The sequence below is a fragment of the Chlorocebus sabaeus genome, chromosome 16, assembly GCF_047675955.1.
Source record: "Chlorocebus sabaeus isolate Y175 chromosome 16, mChlSab1.0.hap1, whole genome shotgun sequence".
NCBI lineage: Eukaryota > Metazoa > Chordata > Mammalia > Primates > Cercopithecidae > Chlorocebus > Chlorocebus sabaeus.
This window is the reverse complement of record NC_132919.1, coordinates 6,575,578-6,598,098: the sequence shown is the minus strand read 5'-3', so window position 1 is coordinate 6,598,098 and position 22,521 is coordinate 6,575,578. Positions and strand designations below refer to the sequence as shown.

Here is a 22,521-nt window from a genome sequence, read left to right as displayed (position 1 = left end):
GCAAAGCTCCTAAAAGGGGCTGCAGAAGAGAGAATCCAACTTAAAAGCTCCACAAAGCGAAGACTTGGAACCAACTCAAACGCCCATCAACGATCAACAGGATTAAGAAAATGTGGCACATATACACCATGGAATACTATGCAGCCATAAAAAAGAATGAGTTCATGTCCTTTGCAGGGACATGGATGAAGCTGGAAGCCATCATTCTCAGCAAACTAACGCAGGAACAGAAAACCGACCACCACATGTTCTCACTCATAAGTGGGAGCTGAACAATGAGGACACATGGACACAGGGAGGGGAACATCACACACTGGGGCCTATTGGGGGGTGGGGGGCAAGGGGAGGGAGAGCATTAGGACAAATACCTAATGCATGCGGGCCTTAAAACCTAGATGACGGGTTGATGGGTGCAGCAAACCACCATGGCACATGTATACCTATGTAACAAACCTGCACGTTCTGCACGTGCATCCCAGAACTTAAAGTATAATAAAATAAATAAATAAAAGCTCCATGAAGCCTTTTGGCCAGCAAGGTCATAGGTGAGAAAAATCATCAGACGCTGGTGCCGTAGGGTGGGGTTGGAAGAATATGTTTGTCTGGAAGAGTAGCTGCAAGGAGACTCGAAGTCCTATTTAATGCCTGGGAGCCTCCCCTTATCCCCCCAGACCCCATCAGAGGCAGTGTAGCTTAGTGGGTTGGATCCTAGCTATGCCCATTGCAGTCGGATGACCTTAGGCAAGTCCACTGCTTTGTGTCTGAGTCCTCATATCTGTAAATGGGGTAGTAATAGTGCCTTTCTCCTAGTGTTGGGAGGATTAAGTGAGCTGATACCTGGAAAGCACCAGGAACAGTGCCTACCCCACAGTAAACGCTGTACAAGAGCTGGCGGCCATTAAGAAGAAAGTGGGTGCTCAGGTACTTCTGCAACGTCGCGTCAAGGAAGGTAGGAATACAAACACATCCATTTCACAAATACGGAAACGGAGGTGTTGGAAGGTGATTGAAGTTTCCCAGGGAGAACGTGTAGTAAGTGGGGAGATGGGATTCGAACCCAGGGTTGTTCCACCATATCACACAGCTGCCAATCAGGGAGGGAAATCTAAAGATATCCTACCCACCGCGGGAGGAGAGTTGGCCCGGCAACTCCTGCAGCCAAAGACCCTTCCCAGAGGAGGTGATGAGAGCAGCCCGCCTCCCCTACGCCGGCCTCGGGGCGTCCCACCGCCACCCCAGCCTGCTCCCGCCCACGCTCGCCCGTTACCCGTTCGCTGAGCCCTGCTCGGGCTGCGCCCAGTTTGGGCTGCGGGGACTGCGAGCGCGCCTGCCTGCTACGCCCGCGCAGCTGCTGCTCCGATGCCAACTCCGTGGGCGCCCGGGGTCTGCGCCTTGCTCTGGCCCAGGCTAAATGCCAACCTCGGGCCGCCTTTGTGACGCGCCGCCACCTGCAAGACTCTGTTCCTGCCCCCAGGCCTCAGTCCCAAACCTACAGTTGCCAGGTCAGTGGATCCCACGTGCAGAGGGCCGGACGGGGCCCTGGCCAGGCGCTGGGAGGCGGGAGGCTCGGCCGGCGCTCCAGGTGAGGATGGCATGCTTCTGCCCTTCCTTCTGCACGCAGGGAAGACGTTCAGCCCCAAACTTGGGGCTCAAGCCCGTTCAGTTCGCTGCCTTTCCCATCCTGACCCAGCCCCGGGTTTTTTTTTAAATCGAAGCCGCCGCAGCGTGCTCAGCCCTCGGGTCCACTTTCCTCTCTTTAGACAAGGCTCCCAAAGGAAAGCCTTAAGCACCAGACTTACCTGGGCAAGACAAAGCCAGAGAACTGCTTCCACCTTCCCGTCAAGGAAGGTAGGAATACAAACACATCCATTTCGCAAATACGGAGACGGAGGTGTTGGAAGGTGCATAAAGTTTCCCAATGAGAATGTGTAGGAAGTGGGGAGGTGGGATTCGAACCCAGGGTTGGTCCACCATATCACACAGCTGCCAACCAGGGAGGGAAATCTAAAGACGTCCTATCCACCTATTTTCCTCCCCTAGCAGAGGCGGGTGCCCTAATTGGGTCTCCTCAAAGCCCAGGCAGAAAGGTGGGAGTGTGCGTTTGCGGCTGGATAGGTTGCATCGCTAGGCTTCCCCCAGCCACTCTCCCTGCCTGAAGGCTTCGAAGCCGCGCCTCTCCACTTCACCTGGCCCTTACCCACTGTCCCAGCCTCCTTTCTTTCTCCCTCCCTCAACACCTTGTGCTCCCCTTTCCCTGAGCACTGCCCTCATCCTGGGATCCCGGTTGTGGCCATCCCTGGCCCTAGAAAACCAGGGCAGAACCCAAAGAAAGGTGGAAGAGCAGCTTTTAGAAAGGTGTTTTTATTCTTTGCGGACAAAGCCGGGTTCTGTGGGTGTAGGAGTTCTCCAGGTTCTCCAGGCTGCAGGGCCCAGAGGTTTAATCAGAATTTTCAGACAAAACTGGAACCTTTCTTTTTTCCCCTTGTTTATTTGTAGTCCTTGGGCAAACCATTGTCTTTGTTCGAAAGGAAGAAAATAGTCCAAACGTTTTTCTTTTAACTTATTTTTTTTAGGTTCGGGGGCACATGTGCAGGCTTGTTATACAGGTAAACTGCATGTCACGAGGGTTTGTTGTACAGATTATTTCATCATTCAGATAAAAAGCATAGTACCAGGTAGGTAGTTTTTCGATCCTCACCCTCCTTCCATGCTCCAACCTCAGGTAGGCCCCAGTGTCTGTGGTTCCCTTCTTTGTAACCACGTGTACTCAATGTTTAGCTTCTACTTATAAGTGAGAACATGTGATATTTGGTTTTCTGTTTCTGAATGAGTTCATTTAGGATAATGGTTTCCAGCTCCATCCATGTTGCTGCACAGGACATGATTCCATTCTTTTTTATGGCTGCATAGTATTCCATGGTGTATATGTGCCACATTTTCTTTTCTTTTCTTTTCTTTTTTTTTTTTTTTTGAGGCAGACTCTCGCTTAGTTGCCCAGGCTGGAGTGCAGTGGCACGATCACTGCTCACTGCAACCACCACCTTCCAGGTTCAAGCGATTCTCCTACCTAGGCCTCCCAAGTAGCTGGGATTACAGGCGCTTGCCACCACGCCCAGCTAAGTTTTGTATTTTTAGCAGAGATGGGGTTTCACCATGTCGGCCAGGCTGGGTTCAAACTCCTGACCTCAGGTGATCCACCGCCTCGGCCTCCCAAAGTGCTGGGATTATAGGCATGAGCCACCACACCCGGCTGCCACATTTTCTTTATCCATTCTACCACTGATGGACATTTAGTTTGATTCTATGACTTTGCTATTGTGAATAGTGCTGCCGTGAACATTTGTGTATATATGTCTTTATGACAGAATGCTTTAGATTCCTTTGGGTATATAACCAATAACGGAATGGCTGAGTCAATGGTAGTTCTGATTTAAGTTATTTGAGATATTGCCAAACTGCTTTCCACAATGGCTGAACTAATTTACATTCCTACCAGCAGTGTACAAGCGTTCCCCTTTGTTTGCAACCTCACCAACATCTGTTACTTTTTGACTTTTTAATAATAGCTATTCTGACTGATGTGAGATAGTATCTCGTTGTGGTTTTGATTTGCATTTCTCTAATGAGAAGTGATGTTGAACATTTTTTCATATGCTTGTTAGTTAGCCACGTGTATATCTTCTTTTGAAAAGTGTCTATTCATGTCCTTTTTCCACTTTTTAATTGTGTTGTTTGTTTTTTGCTTGTTAGCTTATTTAAGTTCCTTATAGATTCTGGATATTAGACTTTGTCAGATGCAGAGTTTACAAATATTTTTTCCCATTCTATAGGTTGTCTGTTTACTCTGTTGCTAGTTTCTTTTGCTGTGCAGAGCCCTTTAGTTTAACCATGTCCCATCTGTCAATTTTTGCTTTTGTTACAATTGCTTTTGGGATCTTTGCCACGAAATCTTTGTCTGTTCCTATGTCCAGAATGGTATTGCCTAGGTTATCTTCCAGAGTTTTTATAGTTTGGGGTTTTACATTTAAGTCTTTAATCCATCTTGAGTTGATTTTTGCACCTGGTGTAAGGAAGGGGTTCAGTTTCAATCTTCTGCATATGGCTAGGTAGTTATCCCAGTACCACTTATTGAATGGGGAGTTCTTTCCCCATTGCTTATTTTTCTCTACTTTGTCAAAGATTAGATGGTTGTAGGTGTGTAGCTTTATTTCTGGGCTCTCTATTCTGTTCCATTGATCTGTGTGTCTGCTTTTGTACCAGTACCATGCTTTTGTACCAGTATCATGCGGTTTTGATTACTGTAGCCCTGTAGTAGAGTTTGAAGTTGGGTAATGTGATGCCTCCAGCTTTGTTCTTTTTGCTTAGGATTGCTTTGGCTTTTTGGGTGCTTTTTGGGTTCCAAATAAATTTTAAGGCATTTTTTTTTTCTGATTCTGTGAAGAATGTTATTGGTAGTTTGATAGGAATAGCATTGAATCTATAAATTGCTTTGAGTAGTATGGCCATTCTAACGATATTGATTCTTCCTATGCATGAGCATGGAATGTTTTTCCATTTGTGTCATCTCTGATTTCTTTCAGCAGTGTTTTGTAATTTTTGTTGTAGAGATGTTTCATATCCCTAGTTAGCTGTATTCCTAGGTATTTTATTCTTTTTGTGGCAATTGTGAATGGGATTGCATTCTTGATTTGGCTGTCAGCTTGGATGTTGTTGGTGTATAAAAATGCTACTGATTTTTGTACATTGATTTTGTCTCCTGAAAGTTAGCTGAAGTTGTTTATCAGATCTAGGAGCTTTTGGGCCAAGACCATGGGGTTTTCTAGGTATAGAATCATATCGTTTGCAAAGAGATGCTTCGACTTCCTCTCTTCCTATATGGTTTCTTTCTCTTGCCTGATTGCTCTGGCAAGGACTTCCAGTACTATGTTGAATAGGACTGAAGTGCCTTGTTCTAGTTCTCAAGGGTAATGCTTCCAGCTTTTGCTCATTCAGTATGATGTTGGCTGTGGTTTTGTCATAGGTGGCTCTTATTATTTTGAGGTATGTTCCTTCAACGCCTGGTTTGTTGAGGGTTTTTAACATGAAGTCAAGTTGAATTTTATCAAAAGCCTTTTCTGTATCTATTGAGATGATATGTGGGTTTTGTTTTTAGTTCTGTCAAACCTTTTCTTTTAAAGCCCAACGAATAAAACCCATCATGTTTCACAAGACCACCCCAGCAAGCAGGCAGGAAAGCTAGTGTTAAAAGTGAAATCTTTTGAATTTGTAGTACCTTTTCTTTTCCAAATCTAGATGAAATTTCTCACTTGTTTTCCTTTCGATGAAGCTAACCACCGGCATTTCTCCTAAGAAACAGATATAAAAAAAGTTTGATATGGTTAAAGTAAGAAGTGCTAGCTCCTAGAGTATCTCTGGATATTGCTGTCCCTCGTTACAGAGCATGAGCCCTGCCCAAAGACTGGCGTGTAATGGCACAGAAAAGGTCAGGAGCCCACTGAGCCAGGAGTACAGGAGGCTTGCAACAAAGTTTAACAGGGGCCTGTTGCTATCACTGGGTGAGGGGACAGATGGGAGAACACTCACACCATGGAATCATAGGCAGCCATTAATAAAAATAAAAATAAGCCATATTGTTTGGCTTGTAGGGATTTCCTTGGGTATTGCTGAATTTACATTAGGATGTAAAGAAATGTTGGCCAGGTGTGGTGGCTCACACCTGTAATTCCAGCACTTTGGGAGGCCAAAGCGAGTAGATCACCTGAGATCAGGAGTTCAAGACCAGCTTGGACAACATGGTGAAATCCCGTCTCTACTGAAATGCAAAATTAGCTGGGCTTGCTGGCAGGTGCCTGTAATCCCAGCTACTCAGGAGGCTGAGGCAGGAGAATTGCTTGAACCTGGGAGGCAGAGATTGCAGTGAGCCAAGATCCTGCCACTGCACTCCAGCCTGGGTGGACAGAACAAGGCTCTGTCTCAAAAAAAAAAAAAAAAAAAAAAAAAAAAAAGAAAAAGTAAAAAAATGTATATAACAGGACTCCAGATGTATATGTTTGTATGTGGTCATGTCAGAAATTGCTAAATAAAATACAGGGTGCCCCAGTTACATTTTAATTTCAGCAAAACAATCATTGCATGGAACATACTTATACTAAAAGCAATTCTTTGTGTCTCTGAAATTCAAATTTGACTGAATGTCCTGTATTTTTATTTGCCAAATCTGGCAACTCTGTTATATAAGGATGGAGAAAATTGTGAAAGGAAATATACCAAATTGTGGGAGGCCAGGAAAAAAGGCACTAGTAACACCCCCAGCAAATATGAAATGAGCCCATTTTTGTAAAATTATATGCTTATGTGCATACACAGATGCATAAGGAAGTTAAAAAAAAGGTTTTGGCCTACTAAGTCTTTTGTAAGGAGCATGCGCCATATACTAAGTGAAAAAGGCAAGTGGCAGAGTCATAAGTACAGTAAGATAGTATGTGCAGATAAAAGAAACGAGTAAAACCTTGTTTAGGTTTGTATACACAAAGACAGAGCTTTGAAAAGATGCCCATAAGACTGTCCAAATTGGTATCTCAGGGTACGGGGTTGGAGAAGCAGGGTTAGCTTTGCTTTTATACCTCTTTATATGATATTATGTTAACTAGCTCCAACAAAATCTAGTACTTTTGTATGTTGAAAAAAAATAGAGTAAACAAATTTTTTTTAAGTGAGGCATTTAGTCTGGAGCTTAAGAGCATAAACTTTGGAGCTATATACATGGAGACTCAGGCTGGATCCTGCCACCCTCTAATTGTATAGCCCTTGGGAAGTTACTTTACCTTATCTCTAAAATGGGGATGAAATACATGCCTGTTGTTTATGATGAGGATTATAAAGAGCTCTGCATTGTAACTGGCACACCATGGTTAACAATGTCTAATGTCAATTGTTATTATTACTAGAAAGTAACCTAGGACGGGCGGGGCGCGGTGGCTCAAGCCTGTAATCCCAGCACTTTGGGAGACCGAGACGGGCGGATCACGAGGTCAGGAGATCGAGACCATCCTGGCTAACACGGTGAAACCCCGTCTCTACTAAAAAATACAGAAAACTAGCTGGGCGAGGTGGCGGGCACTTGTAGTCCCAGCTACTCGGCAGGCTGAGGCAGGAGAATGGCGTGAACCTGGGAGGCAGAGCTTGCAGTGAGCCGAGATCACACCACTGCACTCCAGCCTGGGAGACAGAGCGAGACTCCATCTCAAAAAAACCAAAATAACCTAGGACGTAAAAATCAGGATATTCAGGGAGTTGCCTACAAACCCTGATCTTCTTGAAGCAAACCTTGATCTGCTGGAGGTAAGTCACCAACTTGACCAAGACATCTCATCTCTGAGCCTCAGTGGCATGTCTACACCATGAGAGAGAGAGACTGGGTATCCACTGCTTTATTCGTTTACTCAACCGTTTTGGGGCACTTGCTGTATGTCAATCCCTGGCCTAAAAGCTAAAGACACAGAGATGAGGGACCTGGCTCCACCTTCAAAGACCTGGCTTGAGTCAAAGGTGACTCAGTTTCTCGGAGGTGATGCAAATAAACCAGGTGGTAAGTGCTACGAGAGAGTGCATTTGGGCACCCAGAGAAGCAGGAGTCAGAGAAAAGGGCCTTTTCAGTCACAACATTTGTTGTGGCTTTCAGGTATTGGACTTTTTAAAGACACTGTGCAGACGGTGTACAGCACGGTAAGCAGAAAACAGAGGCTGAGTACCTGATGCTGATTTAGGATCGGCAGGGGAAGCAGGATGCCACACTGAGAACATCTCCTCAGAATGTCATAGGCTGCTCTATCTCCTCTAGGGGAGCTGGTCCTGGGTTTGGGCTCTGACATCAAAAGTGGATCCAAGGTTTTGTTGTTGCTTCTTGGTGTTTTCTTTGATGAACTTTCAGAATGAAGAGGAAATCTGTTTATACTAATTGTCTTCGGACGAACATCTTTCTTCATCGTGGAGGTTTGATTTTCAGCGGCTTGACTTGGAAGAGATGAAGGAAGAATTTTTGACTTTCCAACAGGAAAGCGTTTCTTAAACTCTGAGTCCGGACAACATTTACCCTGCAATTGTGAATAATATATCAAATTTTAAAACGACTTCAGCTTTCATGGTCAGAAAATACAGTAGACTAGATAACACAAAAATTCCCACTGTAAACACTGTTATATGCTGTATAAAATGTGACAGACATTCAATTTAATAGCTGGCTTTGCAGGAAAGAAAGAAAATTTTGCATTCCAGGAATGAAGGTCTGACTGGTTGCTAAGGTTTGAATGTGTCTCCTCCAAAATTCAGGTGTTGCCAATGTGATGGTATTAAGAGGTGGGGCCTTTGGGGGCGATTAGATCATGAAGGCTCCTCCCTTGTTAATGAGATTAGGGTCCTTATAAATGAGGCTTCATGAAGCATCTGGCTCCAGCCTTCTACTCTTTTGCCTTCTACCATGCTAGGAGGCAGCAAGAAGGCCCTCACCAGACACCAAATGGTAGGTGCCTTGATCTTGAACTTCCCAGCCTTCAGAGCTGTTAGAAATAATTATCTGTTCTTTATTATTACCCTGTCTGTGGTGTCCTGTTATAGCAGCACAAATGGACTGGTTAAGCACAGGAGTTGACACTGGTTATGGGAGACACAGGGTCAATTTTGTAACTAGGGGCTTGGATGAGAGGAAATCCCATTCACACAGGAGGGGAATTGGAAGTAAGACTCTATTGACCCTGCATAAAGCTGGAAGCTTTAAAGGGTAAATTGTGGTGGGTAAGAGGAAAAGTATCAGCTAGTGAGAAAAGGAAAGTGGCAAGGAAGTTTTTCTTTCTTGGGTCGGTATTTGAGTGTGGAGAAGAAAACTCATGCCCCTGAAAACTCAAACTCACAGGTCCATGCCATTCCTGTGTTTGGCATTAGGATTTACTTTAGCCTCACGGTCTGGGAATCCCTGAGCAGAAGAATTAACACAAACATTGAGATATCTGGCAGAAACAATCACAAAATTTCTCTGGAGGGACAAGAGCCTCAAAATAGGTCATAGAGGATCCTCACAGGTAGAGTCCCGCCAGATAAAAACTCACAATCCAAAATTACAAACACACAGGGAAGCAATCCACCTTGAGTAAGAGTCACAGACACAAAAGTAGTAAGATTAGCCTCCAAGAAGTTCAGGTTATGCAACTATAGGAATAGAGACTGTAAAATAAATTAATTAAAAATGGTTAACTCTGGGAAAAGAATAACATCTCGTGAAAAAGAGAATAGGCAAATTTGAAATTTTCTAATTTGTAATTAACAAATAATAACTTTATATATTCATGTGATATTTTAATATATGTATATATTGTGGGATGATTAAGTCAAGTTAATTAACATATCCATCACTTCACATACCTATCTTTTTTTTTTGTAGTTAGAACAAAAATAGGCAAATTTGAAACAAAGATAAATTGAACTTCTAGACATGAAAAATGCAGGTACTGAATCTAAATGGATGGGCTAAAAACAGCAGATTAGATTTGGCCAAGAAAGAATGAATGAACTTGGAGATAATTTGAAGAAATTACCCAGAATACAGGAGATAGAAATAGAGAAAATATGAAAGGTTAAGAGACATAAGGCTATTAAAAGGGGAAAGATTACATGAAAAAAAGAGAGACATGAAGCTAGAATAAGAATGTTTAATACACATGTGTTATGTTCCAGAAGGAGAGTTGAGAGAATGTGGGAGAGCTGGGGAACGTTGGGAATTCAAAGAGATAATAGATGAGAATTTTCAGACGTGATTAGTGGTATAAATCTTTATATCAAGGAAAGAGAAATCCTGAGCAGGAGAAAAGCAAACACATTTGAGTACATTGTTCTGAACGGAATGAATAAAAATAAATCTACTCTTAAATACATTACAGGTAAAAGGCAAAGAGGATCTTGAAATCAACCAAATAAAAAGATTACATACAAAGGAATGGCAATTAGGCTGAAAGAAAATACATCAACAGCAATAACAGAAGTGGGACAGCAGTGAAATAATCTACAAAATGGTAAGAGAAAATAGCTGTTAATCTAGAATTTGATATTCAGCTAAACTATCATTCATGAATGCAAAAAACAAAAAGCAGATTTTCAGGCAACTGAAGATTTACTACTCAAGGTTCTTGGTGAAGAAACTGCTGAGATGTGTTTCAGGAAGACAGAAATTTTACCCAGAAGGAAAGCTTAGGATCCAAGAAAGAATGTGAGCAAAGGGAAAGGTAAACTTGTGAGTATATCCAGCCGGACACAGTGGCTCATGCCTGTAATCCTAGCACTTTGGGAGGCCGAAGTGGGCAGATTACATGAGATCAGGAGTTTGAGACCAGCTTGGCCAACATGGAAAAACCCCATATGTACTAAAAATATAAAAATTAGCCAGACATGGCACACCCCTGTAGTATCAGCTACTCAAGAGGCTGAGGCAGGAGTACTGCTTGAACCCTGGAGGCGAAGGTTGCAGTGAGCCAGGATCATGCCACTGCACTCCAGTCCAGGCAACAGAGTGAGACTCTGTCTCAAAAAAGGAAAGAAAAAAAGCAAAAACAAAAAACTTGTGAGTATATCTAAACAGGCATGAGTTACATAAATAACAACAATAATCACTAAAGAGGGGTAGTATGAAAGCAAAATGAAACAAAATTCTGGCAGCATTTTCATGTAAGATAGGAGTAGAGGATCAGCATTAACATGTTCTCAAATGTATATACTGTTTGTAAGGAGAGTAGAGCTAATGACTAATTTTGGACTTTATTAAGTCAAGTATTCATATTAAAATGTTAAGGATAACTACTGAAATGATAGAAATAGAATGTAAAATTGCTGAATCCGTAGAAAAGAAGAAAGAATAAAGAAATCTTGCTCAATCCAATAGAAGACAAGGGAGAAGCAAGCAGCAGCAGCACCAGCAGTAGTAATGAACAAGAGTGGTAAATGCAAGGCCTCAAAACAATTGGGGAAAAATTATTGTTAATGTCATTGAGAGTGATAAAGGCATCGTGATTAAGAAAATGACTGTATTTTTGAGATATGAAAGAATGATGGTGAAATAACAGGATGTCTTGGATTTGCTTTAACATACTTTAGAAAAAAGAAAACAGAATAGTTCAAGTCTGGAAAACTTTTGATTTCCACATGTTAACAGCTATTTTCTCTTAGCACTTTGAAGATTATTCCACTGCATACCCACTTCTATTATTGCTGTTGATATATTTTCTTTCAGCCTAATTGCCATTCCTTTGCTTGTAATCTTCTTCTTTACCTTTGCCTCTTACCTGTAATGTATCTAAGAGTAGATTTATTTTTATTAACTTTGTTTAGAACAACAACTGTTGTATCTGGGGAGTGAATACATGAACGTTTATTGTATTAACTTTCTACTTTCATATTTGTTTGAATTTTTTTGTAATTAATTTTATTTCTTTTATTTTTAGTGGACAAGTAATAATGATACATGCTTATAGAATACAGAGTGATCTTCTGTACATGTATACAATGTGTAGTGGCCAAATCAGAATTGTAATAAATTTTTTTTAAAAAAAATTAAGATGGTCAATAGATTCTATAGCCACTCAAGCTATCATTTTCAGACATATAAGGTCTTAAAAATTTGCCTCTCATGCTTTCTTTCTCAAGAAACTATTTAGGATATGTTCTATCAAACAAGGAGTAACCTAAGAAAGAGAAAGATGAGACCTGAGATTTGGGAATCAGAATTCCAACCGTGGAGAGAGTGGAAGAAATTCCAGACCAACAGCTAATCATCAAGCCTGGAGAATAACATGCTCCCAAAATGAAATGGATAGACTATCTGATGTGTTTAGTTGTACTCAGGGGAATTTTCATATCTGCTAGAGAATATTAGGGATGATTTAATGATAAGTACCTAGAAAGTGAAGCAAATGAAAAACTGAAGCAATTATTAAGTCCAGGGAAAACAAAAAGTTGTAGGAGAAAGCACACATAATCACAGTTCATGTGGAAAACCATTTATAATGTTTACGTGGTTATACTAATGTAATATCGAATATTTATTTAACCAGAATGAGTGAAATCAATAAATTGAAAGGATGAAATGAAGAACTTTGGAGGTACGTGTGTGGGATGGGTGGTATAAAAAAGTGAAATCTATATTCCTAAATCCTTATGAGTCAACAGGTAATATCTAAAATTGGAAAAAATGTAAGAAGGTGCTTTAGACATATGAAGGTGATTACTGGAAGAAACAGCTAAAAGTGAAAGTAGAGTATTTGTGTCTGGGGAGTAGTTAGCATGAAGGGGAGCAGTGGGGCTTATAGTTTTACTGAGGTGGTGGGAGATAATTAACAAGGGCCATCATAAGTAAGTAAATTAGATAATATGTTAGAAGTTGGCAAATGCTATGGAAAAAAAATAATAGAAGAAGGTAAGGGGGTAGTAAATATGTGATGGAGAGGGGGTTGCAATTTTAAATAGGTTGTTGTGGTACATCTCCTTGAGCAGGTGCCATCTGGGTAAAGACTTGAAAGAAGTGAGAGAGTTCGCTCCTGGAATAAGGTGGGGAAGGTGAAGAGGTAGCTTCCAGCCAGAGGCAGTAGCCAGTGAAAAAGCTCTAAGGCATGGTATGCTCAAGAAACGATCAAGAGGCCAGTGAGCTGAACAGGAGTAGTATGTGAGATCAAAGAGGTGATGAGATAGGAAGGGAGGCAAAGATGATATAGATCTCTAAGGTCACTGTAGTTTTGAGTTTGCATAAAATGGGGCAAGAATCAGTACAGATACCTGAACAGAGGAGCCAAACAATCTGACTTGTATTTTTCAGGAATCACGTTGACCACTGTGATGAGAATAGACTTGCAGGGGGCAAGGTGAGAAGTAGGAAGACTGTTTAGGAGACTGCTGCAGCATCTGGGCTAGAGAAAATGATGGTTCATATCAGGGTAGCAACACGGAGGGAAAGAGAAATTGAGAGCGAAACTGAGATTTTGGCCTGAACGACTGGAAGGATAGAGTTGCCATCAACTGAGATGGGCCACGCTGTGGCAGAGAGGATTCCATTTCAGATGTGTTACATTTAAGATGTCTATGAAGCATTCAAGTGAAGATGCAGTAAATAGTAATATGCAAATCTAGAGTTTGGGGAGAAAAGCCTAGACTTAGATATAAATTTGGAAGTGTCTGACTACATATGGCATTTTTAAAACTCAGGAGGTAGGATGAAATAAGGCAGTGAATAGAGGTAGAGAAGAGACCAGAGACTAAGCCCCAGGGCCCCTCAAAATTAAGAGGTTGGGGAGGTAGAGAATGAGAGACCACCAAGGTCATTGAAAACCATGAGAGTGTGGTACCCTGGAAGCTGAGAAAGTGCGTTAAGGAAGAGGGAGTGATGAGCAGTAAATGCTCCCCGTAAATTGAGAACTGAGAACTGAGCATTGGATTTAGCAATGCAGAGGTCATTGATTTTGACAAGAGCAGATTTGGTTACATTGGAGGGCGAGACTGGAGTGGGAATAAGAATGGGAGAAGAAAACATGGAGGCAGTGACTATAGACAACTAGTTCAAATGTTTTTCTGAGGAGGGCAACAAAGAAGACGGTAGCTTGTAGGAAATGGGATTAGAAGTATTACATGTTTTTTTCTGGTTTTAGGTCGTGTTTATTACATGTTTTTCTGGTTTTAGGTCGTGTTAATAAAAAGTTAAAGACTGAAAACCACAAACCACCTAGTATACATGATTTCAATCCTTAATTTTCAAAAATTAAAAAAGAAAATGCTTTTCATGCAAGGCCAAAGATTCACCATTGATATATACATACTCAGTAGTGGTACCCCTTTAAAAACTTATTGTAAGAAATGTTAGGACATCCTAGAGTTTTGAGACTTTGTTGTTGCCTATGGGTACAGCTCATTTAACCTCTCCCTGTTGCAGGACAGAGAGGGGAGAATTGCTGGAGTAGTGTAGCAAAAACCTTGTGTGACCTTGTGTAGGCAGAAAGAGAGGATATAGTATACCAGTAGGAGGCGATAGGCTTTAGATGGGCACATAGAAAGTTCCTCTATGAGGCCGGGCGCGGTGGCTCAAGCCTGTAATCCCAGCACTTTGGGAGGCCGAGACAGGCGGATCACGAGGTCAGGAGATCGAGACCATCCTGGCTAACACGGTGAAACCCTGTCTCTACTAAAAAATACAAAAAACTAGCCGGGCGAGGTGGCGGGCGCCTGTAGTCCCAGCTACTCCGGAGGCTGAGACGGGAGAATGGCGTGAACCCGGGAGGCGGAGCTTGCAGTGAGCTGAGATCCGGCCACTGCACTCCAGCCTGGGTGACAGAGCGAGACTCCATCTCAAAAAAAAAAAAAAAAAAGAAAGTTCCTCTATGGTTAAGAGGTGGGAAGGCAAAGTAAGTGAGTGTGGATGCTGCCAAGGAGATAGATCTGGTGTTGGCTGGTCGTGGATGTCTTCTTTTCCTGAACAAGGAGATAAACCATTATCCCCATTTTCCTCAAAAGAAGAAAGAAGTTCAGAGAGGTTAAACAGCCAGTAAGGGGCAGAGCAGAACTAAAATTCAGAGTTTCTGAGCACAAATCCAGTTCCATGTGTACTGGAGCTCCCCACCTCCCTGCAGCCTTCAAATAAGTATGTAGGTAGGGGCCTTGGTTGCCAGGCTGAACATTTGAAGGGGAGTAGTCAGCTTCACTCTTGTTTGGGTGCTCACCAAGTATCTTCTCATTCAAATAGAAGACATGGACCACTTATAGCATCGAATAAACATCAGTACTAAGGAAAGCAAGTCAGTAGGTGATTTCCATGTACAGCCAAGGCTGAGAATCCCGTGGCTGGGGCGGCGCGTCTCAGACTTGACATGCCTGGGAAATCATGTGACCTTGCATATTCTGATTGAGCATTTCTAGGGGGAGGGCCTGAGAGTCTGCATTTCTAGCAGGATCCCAGGTGATGCTGATGCAGCTGGTCCACAGACTGCACTTCAAAAAGCAAAGAGCTGAAAGGTGAAAACAATCCGAATGTTTATCAACAAGTAGAGAAACAAAATGTGGGATGACCATAAAAAGGCCATTAACATTGGGAGGCCGAGGAAGGCGGATCATCTGAGGTCAGGCGTTTGAGACCGGCCTGGCCAACATGGTAAAACCCCGTCTCTACTAAAAAAAAAAAAAAAAAAATTAGCCAGGCGTGTTGGCGGGCACCTATAGTTCCAGCTACTCGGGAGGCTGAGGCAGGGGAATCGCTTGAACCTGGGAGGCAGATGTTGCAGTGAGCCAAGATCACGCCACTGCACTCCAGCCTGGGCAACAGAGTGAGACCCTATCTCAAAAAAAAAAAAAAAAAAAAAAAAAAAAAAAAAGCCATTGACAGGAATAAAGTGCTAACACACACCACAACTACAACATGGGTAAACCTTGAAAATATTATGCTAAGTGAACGAAGATGGTTACATAAGACCACATAGTATATGACTCCATTGATGTGAAATGTCCAGAATAGACTAATCCATAAAGATAGAAAGCAGATTCGTGGTTGCCAGGAACTGGGAAGATGAGGGAATGGATAGTATCTGGTAATGGGTACAGGATTTCTTTTTGGAATGATGAAAATATTCTAGAACCAGATGGCACAACACTGCGAACATACCAAATGTCTCTACAGCGATGGCAAATTTTACATCATATGTGGTTTACCGCAACAGTAAAAACACACACAAAAGAGCAAAAAGCTGGATCCTCTCTGTGGTTTCTTTAGTTTTGAGATTCTGTAGTTTTAGGAACTGAAGTGTTCAGAAAGGTAAACAACTTTCTGCCCAAGGAGAAGAGTTCTTTGGAGAGAAGTCTTGGTAAGTTTCCCAAAGGGGAAATGCTTCATTCTGTGCAAAAGAAGGGAGCAACTTGGCACAGCGGTGCACTAAAAGGCACTTAGGGCTATGGAGGGAAGAGCCTGTGAGTGTTCCCAGGCAAAATCAGTCAGTCAGTCAGTCACACAGCTGCATCTCTACAGAGTCCTCTTTTTGCACCAAGCCCTGATGTCAGGAAAATGGAAAAAGTCATTCAGTTTGGTAGGAAACTCACAGTCTGACAGAGAAGACTCCCACATGGGACAGAAAGCAGTAGGACAGGCCCTATTGAGGACCAAATTGCAATGTCCAGGCCATGAAGGCTGGAGATGGTCAGAGGTGATCAGGGGGTGTTCAGAGTGGTAAGAGAGGCCCCTTTGAAGGGCTGGGCACAAATGAAGACCAATTGTGTGTGCTTGATTAGCCTAAGCGAGTCACTAAAATATCTTTTTGAACAAAGCAAAAAATAAATGTAGGACCCTTTAATATCCGTGCTATGTAAAACTGGGCCCAGAGTCTGCCTTTCCTATGATACTTTTCAGAATGTGGACGAACTATTGGCACCATCAGAAAATTACTAATTGCTACTCACCATATGGTGGAAATACTTATTTTCTGGAATCATTTGGTTGCAATAATGACAGTAGATTTCCCTTTCAGGAGCTGAAATTCTTTCTCCTGAATAAGCAGAGAAACAACAACGCCTTGTCAATGGCTAGCCCAGCTCTCCCACACCTGCCTACACGGCCTGTACTCATGAGCGTGAACTGACCCCCCGGGCCTCCCTGGCCTCGACTTTTCTGCGCTGCCGGCATCCTTGACCACACAGGCAACTCTTGGCCGAGTCGCCCACATCATTTCCTTTACGGCCGCAGATGTGCACTCAGGGCAGCAACAACCCTAATGGAGAGACGTTTTCCTGGAGCAGGACTGGTTTCTGAGGCGATGAATGGAGCTGTAGCCGCGGATGCCAACCCACTCCAACCTGACTGCGCTTTCATTCCACCAGTTTCCAGCCTCTGTGATCAGACCAGGTGTTGGTTGAACACATCTTTGTTGATGGTGTTGAAGCTGTGTTGTGTTGTGTTTTGTGTTGTGTTGCACTGAAGTTGTGAAGATTGTGTTTGATTCTGTTGAAGTCCAGCCATGCTGGGATGAAGGAAATGGACGTGACTCTCACACTTTTCAGGTTTGCATTGGCCAGTTTTGCCCTTGGATCGATTGTTTATCAGGAGAGGGTTACGGACTGGGGAGTTTTAGACTCTCTCCCATGTTACCAAAACAACCAGCAAATGCACCAAATGGTTGTGTGACAATAAATATACCCTCATAAAGAGGTGAGTGAGTCAAGTGAACATAAAATGGTACCAGGGAGCCAATACATAGGCCCCCTGGCCAGGAGCTATCACTAGCTCCCTTCTGGCCATTGCTGATAATGGAAAAAGCCTTAGATTCGGTGCCAGGAAATGTGGGAGTCCAGTCTTATTTCTGCCTCTAGCAAGCCCCTGCTTTATTCTGTGTGTAGGTTTCTCATCTGTAAAAGGATGCGATGGATCTCTGCCAGGCTAGGATTGTGCTGGAGGCACTCAAAGAAAGCCCCCTGTTTCCTAGGATTCCCCATGGTCTCTCTTTTCTTTTCTTTTTTTTTTTTTTTTTTTGAGACAGAGTTTTGCTCTTGTTGCCCAGGCTGGAGTGCAATGGCGTGATCTCGGCTCACTGCAACCTCCGCCTCCTGGGTCCAGGCGATTCTCCTGCCTCAGTCTCCCAAGTAGCTGGGACTATGGGCGCCCGCTACCACGGCTGGCTAATTTTGTATTTTTAGTAGAGACAGGGTTTCTCCATGTTGGTCAAGGTGATCTTGAACTCCCGACCTCAGGTGATCTGCCCGCCTCGGCCTCCCAAAGTGCTGCGATTATAGGCATGAGCCACCCCGCCCAGCTTCTCCGTGGCCTCTTTACTCAACTCTGTGGCAGCCAGGCTCTAGCCCCGGCCTCCTGGTCTCCCTGGACCAGTCATTTGAAGACCACAGCAGATACACAGGAAGGCCACTCTGAGGCATGGTTTAGAATTAGAATAGTCAGATGAATTGAGATCTATACAGCAAATACACTTGTCATTCGTCCTGTTGAGAGCTTCCCTTCCTTGCATCCCATCCAGGAAAGGCTCTGGCCCTTGGAACGTCTCTCTTCCACCCCAGTTGTGTGCTCACCTTTCCTGAGCTGGGCCTGTTCACTAGGACAGACATCTGTGTGCTGCGCGAGCATTCGGCGCATGATGAACTGGCCACAGCCTGGGCAGAGCTCTGTTCGGCTGCCGCAGAAGGACTCGTGGAGCTCCAGCTTGCTGAGCTGCATGTCCAGTTCGCAGAACTTACACTCAACAGGGCGCTCCTGGCACTCATTGACCTGTGGGAGGGAGCAGGAAGGGCATGTTCACTGGCCTTTTTTTTTTTTTTTTTGAGACAGAGTCTCACTGTGTCACCCAGTCTGGAGAGCAGTGGCTTGATCTTGGCTCACTGCAACCTCTGCCTCCTGGGTTCAAGTGATTCTCCTGCCTCAGCCTCCTGAGTGGGTGGGACTACAGGCATGCGCCACCACGCCCAGCTAATTTTTGTATTGTTAGTAGAGACGAGGTTTCACCATGTTGGTCAGGCTGGCCTTGAACTCCTGACCTCGTGATCTGCCCACTTCGGCCTCCCAAAGTGTTGGGATTATAGGCACGAGTCACTGCACCTGGCCGATCACTGGCCTCTTTGACTGTAGGCAGATCAAGGACTTGTGCCCATCTCCCTAGGGAATTGTGGCCAATACGAGTAAGCAGATGAGAAGGGCCAGAGTGGGGGACTGCCCTCGGGAGATCTGAGCTCTGTTGGACTCATGGACCCCATGGGGCTCTTACCTCATGAAACTCCAGCGAGGACTTCTGCATACTCTGCTTACACATCGTACACCCAACCTAAACACACACACACACCAGATGTGGGTCCACCCAGCACCCAGGGCCTGCCCCACATCCACTTTGGCTCACAGTGTTCTGGGTTTCGGTCTGTGAACTCCTACAGGGCAGGGATCCGGTGTGCCTACCTCAGTCTCTCTCTAGCACCCAGCCCAGTGTTCAAGAAGTGGTTTGTCAGACCAGTCTGAGTCGCAGTGGCTGCCTGAGCTTGAGTATCTCCAGAGAGACAGATCAGGGGCCCCAGGAGGAATGGACATGGAAAGGCGGGAAATGAAGCTCAACCTGACTGCCTTCCAGGCCCTTCCTTTTTCACGTCCTCTCTTTACAGATCTCAAGAGAACAGCCAGTTTTTCCTGAAACCAGAACTACTTGCCTGTGCCAGATCCATAAACCTATAGGGAAAGGATTGGAAATGGGAAAACTGGAGGTAGACTCAGATTAGCATGAAAAGGCAGGATTAACATTTCCTTTCCACGGGGCTTCGTGTGGAGGGGCTGAATGACTTCCCATGACCCTCAAGTGAGTTTCTGCCTGGGGGACTGGACCCTTGCCTTAAGTCCCCAGCCCTCGCTCCAACTCCCAGACCCCATCTCTCCTGCAGGGAGGACTGAACACTCACCTTGACTCCTGGACCCCATCTCACCTGCAGGGAGGACTGGACCCTCGTCCCCCAACTCTCAGACCCCATCTCTCCTGCAGGCAGGACTGCACCCTTGCCCCAATTCCCAGACCCCATCCTTGCCACTTCCTCACCTGCTGGTGCTCAACCTTGCAGTGCTCCTCCATGTTTTTCCTGGACACAGGCTCCTCACACTCCGGGCACAAGACCAGGAACCGCAGGCAGTGAGCCTCATGGAGGGCAAAGTGGGCAGAGGCTACGTGTCTTTTGCTACAGGGTCAAGGTGGGGGGATGGGAAAGCAGACTTATTTTCAAATTATAAAACATGGAGCTGTATTTCATACCCAGGGCTAGATCTCCAGAGGCCTTAAGCACTGAACATGTGATGATGATGACCTCCTGCCCCACACTCCCTGTGTCGGTCCAAAACCAGAACAGTGCGGCAGCATCCAATAAGAATAAGGACGTTCTGCAGAGCTCTTACATTGCTGGGGCGGGGCATGGGAAGGAGCAGGAGGGAGGAATTACCAAGGGGCACAGGGGAGGTTTGGGGGTGATGGGTTTCATGGATGTGTATAACATAGGCCAACACTTACCAATTACTACCCTTTAAAATGTGCAGTTTATTTGTAGGTCAGTTATACCTCTATAAGTCTGTTTTTAAAATGAAACATTTCACTTTAAATAATGTAAATGATTAAATTATTTCCATTTCAACAATTCGAGAGAAGTGCCAAATTCTCTTGAATCTTTTTTTCTTGTTTTCTGGTGCCCCTGTTTGGTCCACAGTGTTAGGAACACAGCCCTGCTAGGCTCATGCTTCCCGCCAGGGCCATGCCAACTTCCAGAATCTCCAAAGCGAGAGCTTCCCAAGTCTCTTCTGCCTCCAGGTTCACCTGCGCTAACTCACAGAGACTCCGAGGTTCTTCCCGAGACCACAATGAATGAAGGGTTCTGAGCCTCCCACTTCCTGGGCAGGGCGTTTTTCTCCAACCATCCTCTTCACCAAGAAGCGCCTCCTTTCGGCTGGGCGCCCTGGCTCACGCCTGTAATCCCAGCACTTTGGGAGGCCAAGGCGGGTGGATCACCTGAGGTTGGGAATCCAAGACCAGCCTGACCAACATGGAGAAATCCCATCTCTACTAAAAATACAAAATTAGCCAAGTGTGGTGGCTCACGCCTGTAATCCCAGCACTTTGGGAGACCGAGGCAGGTAGATCACCTGAGGTCAGGAGTTAGAGACCAGCCTGGCCAACATGGTGAAATCTCATCTCCACTAAAAAAATACAAAATTAGCCGGACATGGTGGCGCACGCCTGTAATTCCAGCTACTCGGGAGGCTGAGGCAGGAGAATCACTTGAACCCGGGAAGTGGAGGTTGCAGTGAGCTGAGATCGCACCATTGCACTCCAGCCTGGGCAAAAAGAAGCGAAACTCCATCTTAAAAAAAAAAAAAAAAAAAAAAAAAAAAGGAAGAAAGAAAGAAATGACCCTTTTCACTTCCATCAGCTCTTGCTTGTGGCAGCTCAGGAGAAGGGAAATGGGGAGCAGGGCTGCCCTAGCAGGGCTGTGTTCCTAACACTGTGGACCAAACAGGGGCACCAGAAAACAAGAAAAAAGATTCAAGAGAAGTTGGCACTTCTCTCGAATTGTTGAAATTGAAATAATTTAATTATTTACATTATTTAAAGTGAAATGTTTCATTTTAAAAACAGCCTTATAGAAGTATAGTTGACCTACAGATAAACTGCCGTAGCCATAAAGGCCCAGAGGACGAGAACAGTTGCATGCCCATGTCCCTGGCACATGGGGCGTGCCCCGAGAGGGACTGTCAAAGCCTCTCTCCTCTTGATGTGAACAAGCTCTTTGCTTCTGCTCTGCCCAGGCAGCGGGCACACAGGCAGCAGCATTTTCCCTTCCTCTGTTCTCTCTCCTCTGCCTGGCCTGGTCCCTTCTCCCCCTGCTCCTCCTAGGCTGGTTGAGAAACCAGAGTAGTTGAAGGGTCTGGCTGGAGCAAAGCTCTCTGGGGAGAGTCCCACTCAAGTCCCTGCCACAGGTAGGGAGCTCTGAGAATGGGGATTTTCCACGGGTCAGATTCCGCCCCTGCCCCCGCCCCCGCCCCTTTAGAGGTGTGGTCCCAGCCCCCTGCTCTGTCCTCCCTGCTCTGCCCCACGGCTCCCTTTCAAGGAGGGTGAGAGTAGTCCTGGAGAATCTCCGTGGGACCCTTTCTTTCACAGATTGGTGTGAAGGTCAGAGTATCAGAACCCCAGATTAGGACCCAAGGTCTCACATATGAGTAGCCCAGTTGGGACCACTGGCCGGGCTATTTGTCTTCACAACCGTCCCAGGAAGCCTAAAATTTGGGGGGAAGGGGCTGCAGTGAAGTGGAGGTAATGCTGTTCACCCTCACCCAGAGATTATCAAGTTTAGACCCTCCTACCCTCGGGGCCCACGGTCTCCAGCTGCTTGTCCTCCTAAGTGTTTTTATGCAGGAACTACTTTCTCCTCCCGTCAGAAACAGCCCTATCTCCTCGGTGTTTCTCCCTCACCAGCCTAGGTCTGCTGCTGGAGAAAGCGCTTTCTTACCAGTTCTTGCACACCGAGAAGGCTCCTTCCATGTTCTGCTCTCTGGAGTCTTTCAGTTGAGTTTCGTTTCTTGCAGGCAAGGAAACAAAACTGAAAGTCTTCCGACGGCCCAGCCCACAGCTTCAGGGAGGGAGGAGATCCTACCCTCAGAATTCTCGGCTCAGGATTCCCCGTTGATTCCTGTGGCTGGACCCTCCCAGGAAGCCCCTCTACAGCATGGCCAGCACCTGCTGTCGCTCTCTGTGGTTATTCTTTGCTGCTATCACAGCCGAATCTACCTCCCTGAGGGTGGGAGCCTGAGGCCGGGAGCCTGAGGCCAGGCTTCTCCTGGGCAGCAGCTTGTTCGCTTACCCTGGCTGACTGGCTTCGCTCTGTCTGGGCCTCCATCCCTTTTCCAAACCATCCACCTCCCACCCTTCTCCCCCATCTCCGGCTCCCTTCTGGTCCTCCCTCTGCAGGAAAAGAGGGAACTTGCCGTGTTGAGCTTGA

At 45.0% G+C, this 22,521-nt stretch overlaps 1 protein-coding gene across 6 annotated transcripts in view; it reads right to left on the bottom strand.

Moving 5' to 3' along the window:
- The window catches only part of XAF1 (XIAP associated factor 1), a 24,053-nt gene extending 1,532 nt beyond the window's left edge, over positions 1-22,521 (bottom strand). The window contains exons 1-7 of one of the 6 annotated variants that reach the window (XM_073004655.1): positions 22,033-22,503; positions 19,581-19,716; positions 18,771-18,827; positions 18,082-18,277; positions 16,465-16,550; positions 7,752-8,093; positions 5,273-5,345 (exon numbers count right to left, since the gene is read on the bottom strand). In XM_073004655.1, the coding sequence (XP_072860756.1) occupies positions 5,289-5,345; positions 7,752-8,093; positions 16,465-16,550; positions 18,082-18,277; positions 18,771-18,827; positions 19,581-19,716; positions 22,033-22,064 (906 nt within the window). In that variant the 5' untranslated portion in view covers positions 22,065-22,503 and the 3' untranslated portion in view covers positions 5,273-5,288. Of the gene's footprint in view, positions 1-2,698; positions 5,346-7,751; positions 8,094-16,464; positions 16,551-18,081; positions 18,278-18,770; positions 18,828-19,580; positions 19,717-22,032 lie in introns of those variants that run through there. The other 5 variants (XM_008010055.3, XM_037987377.2, XM_008010056.3 and 2 more) reach the window with 5 other exon arrangements.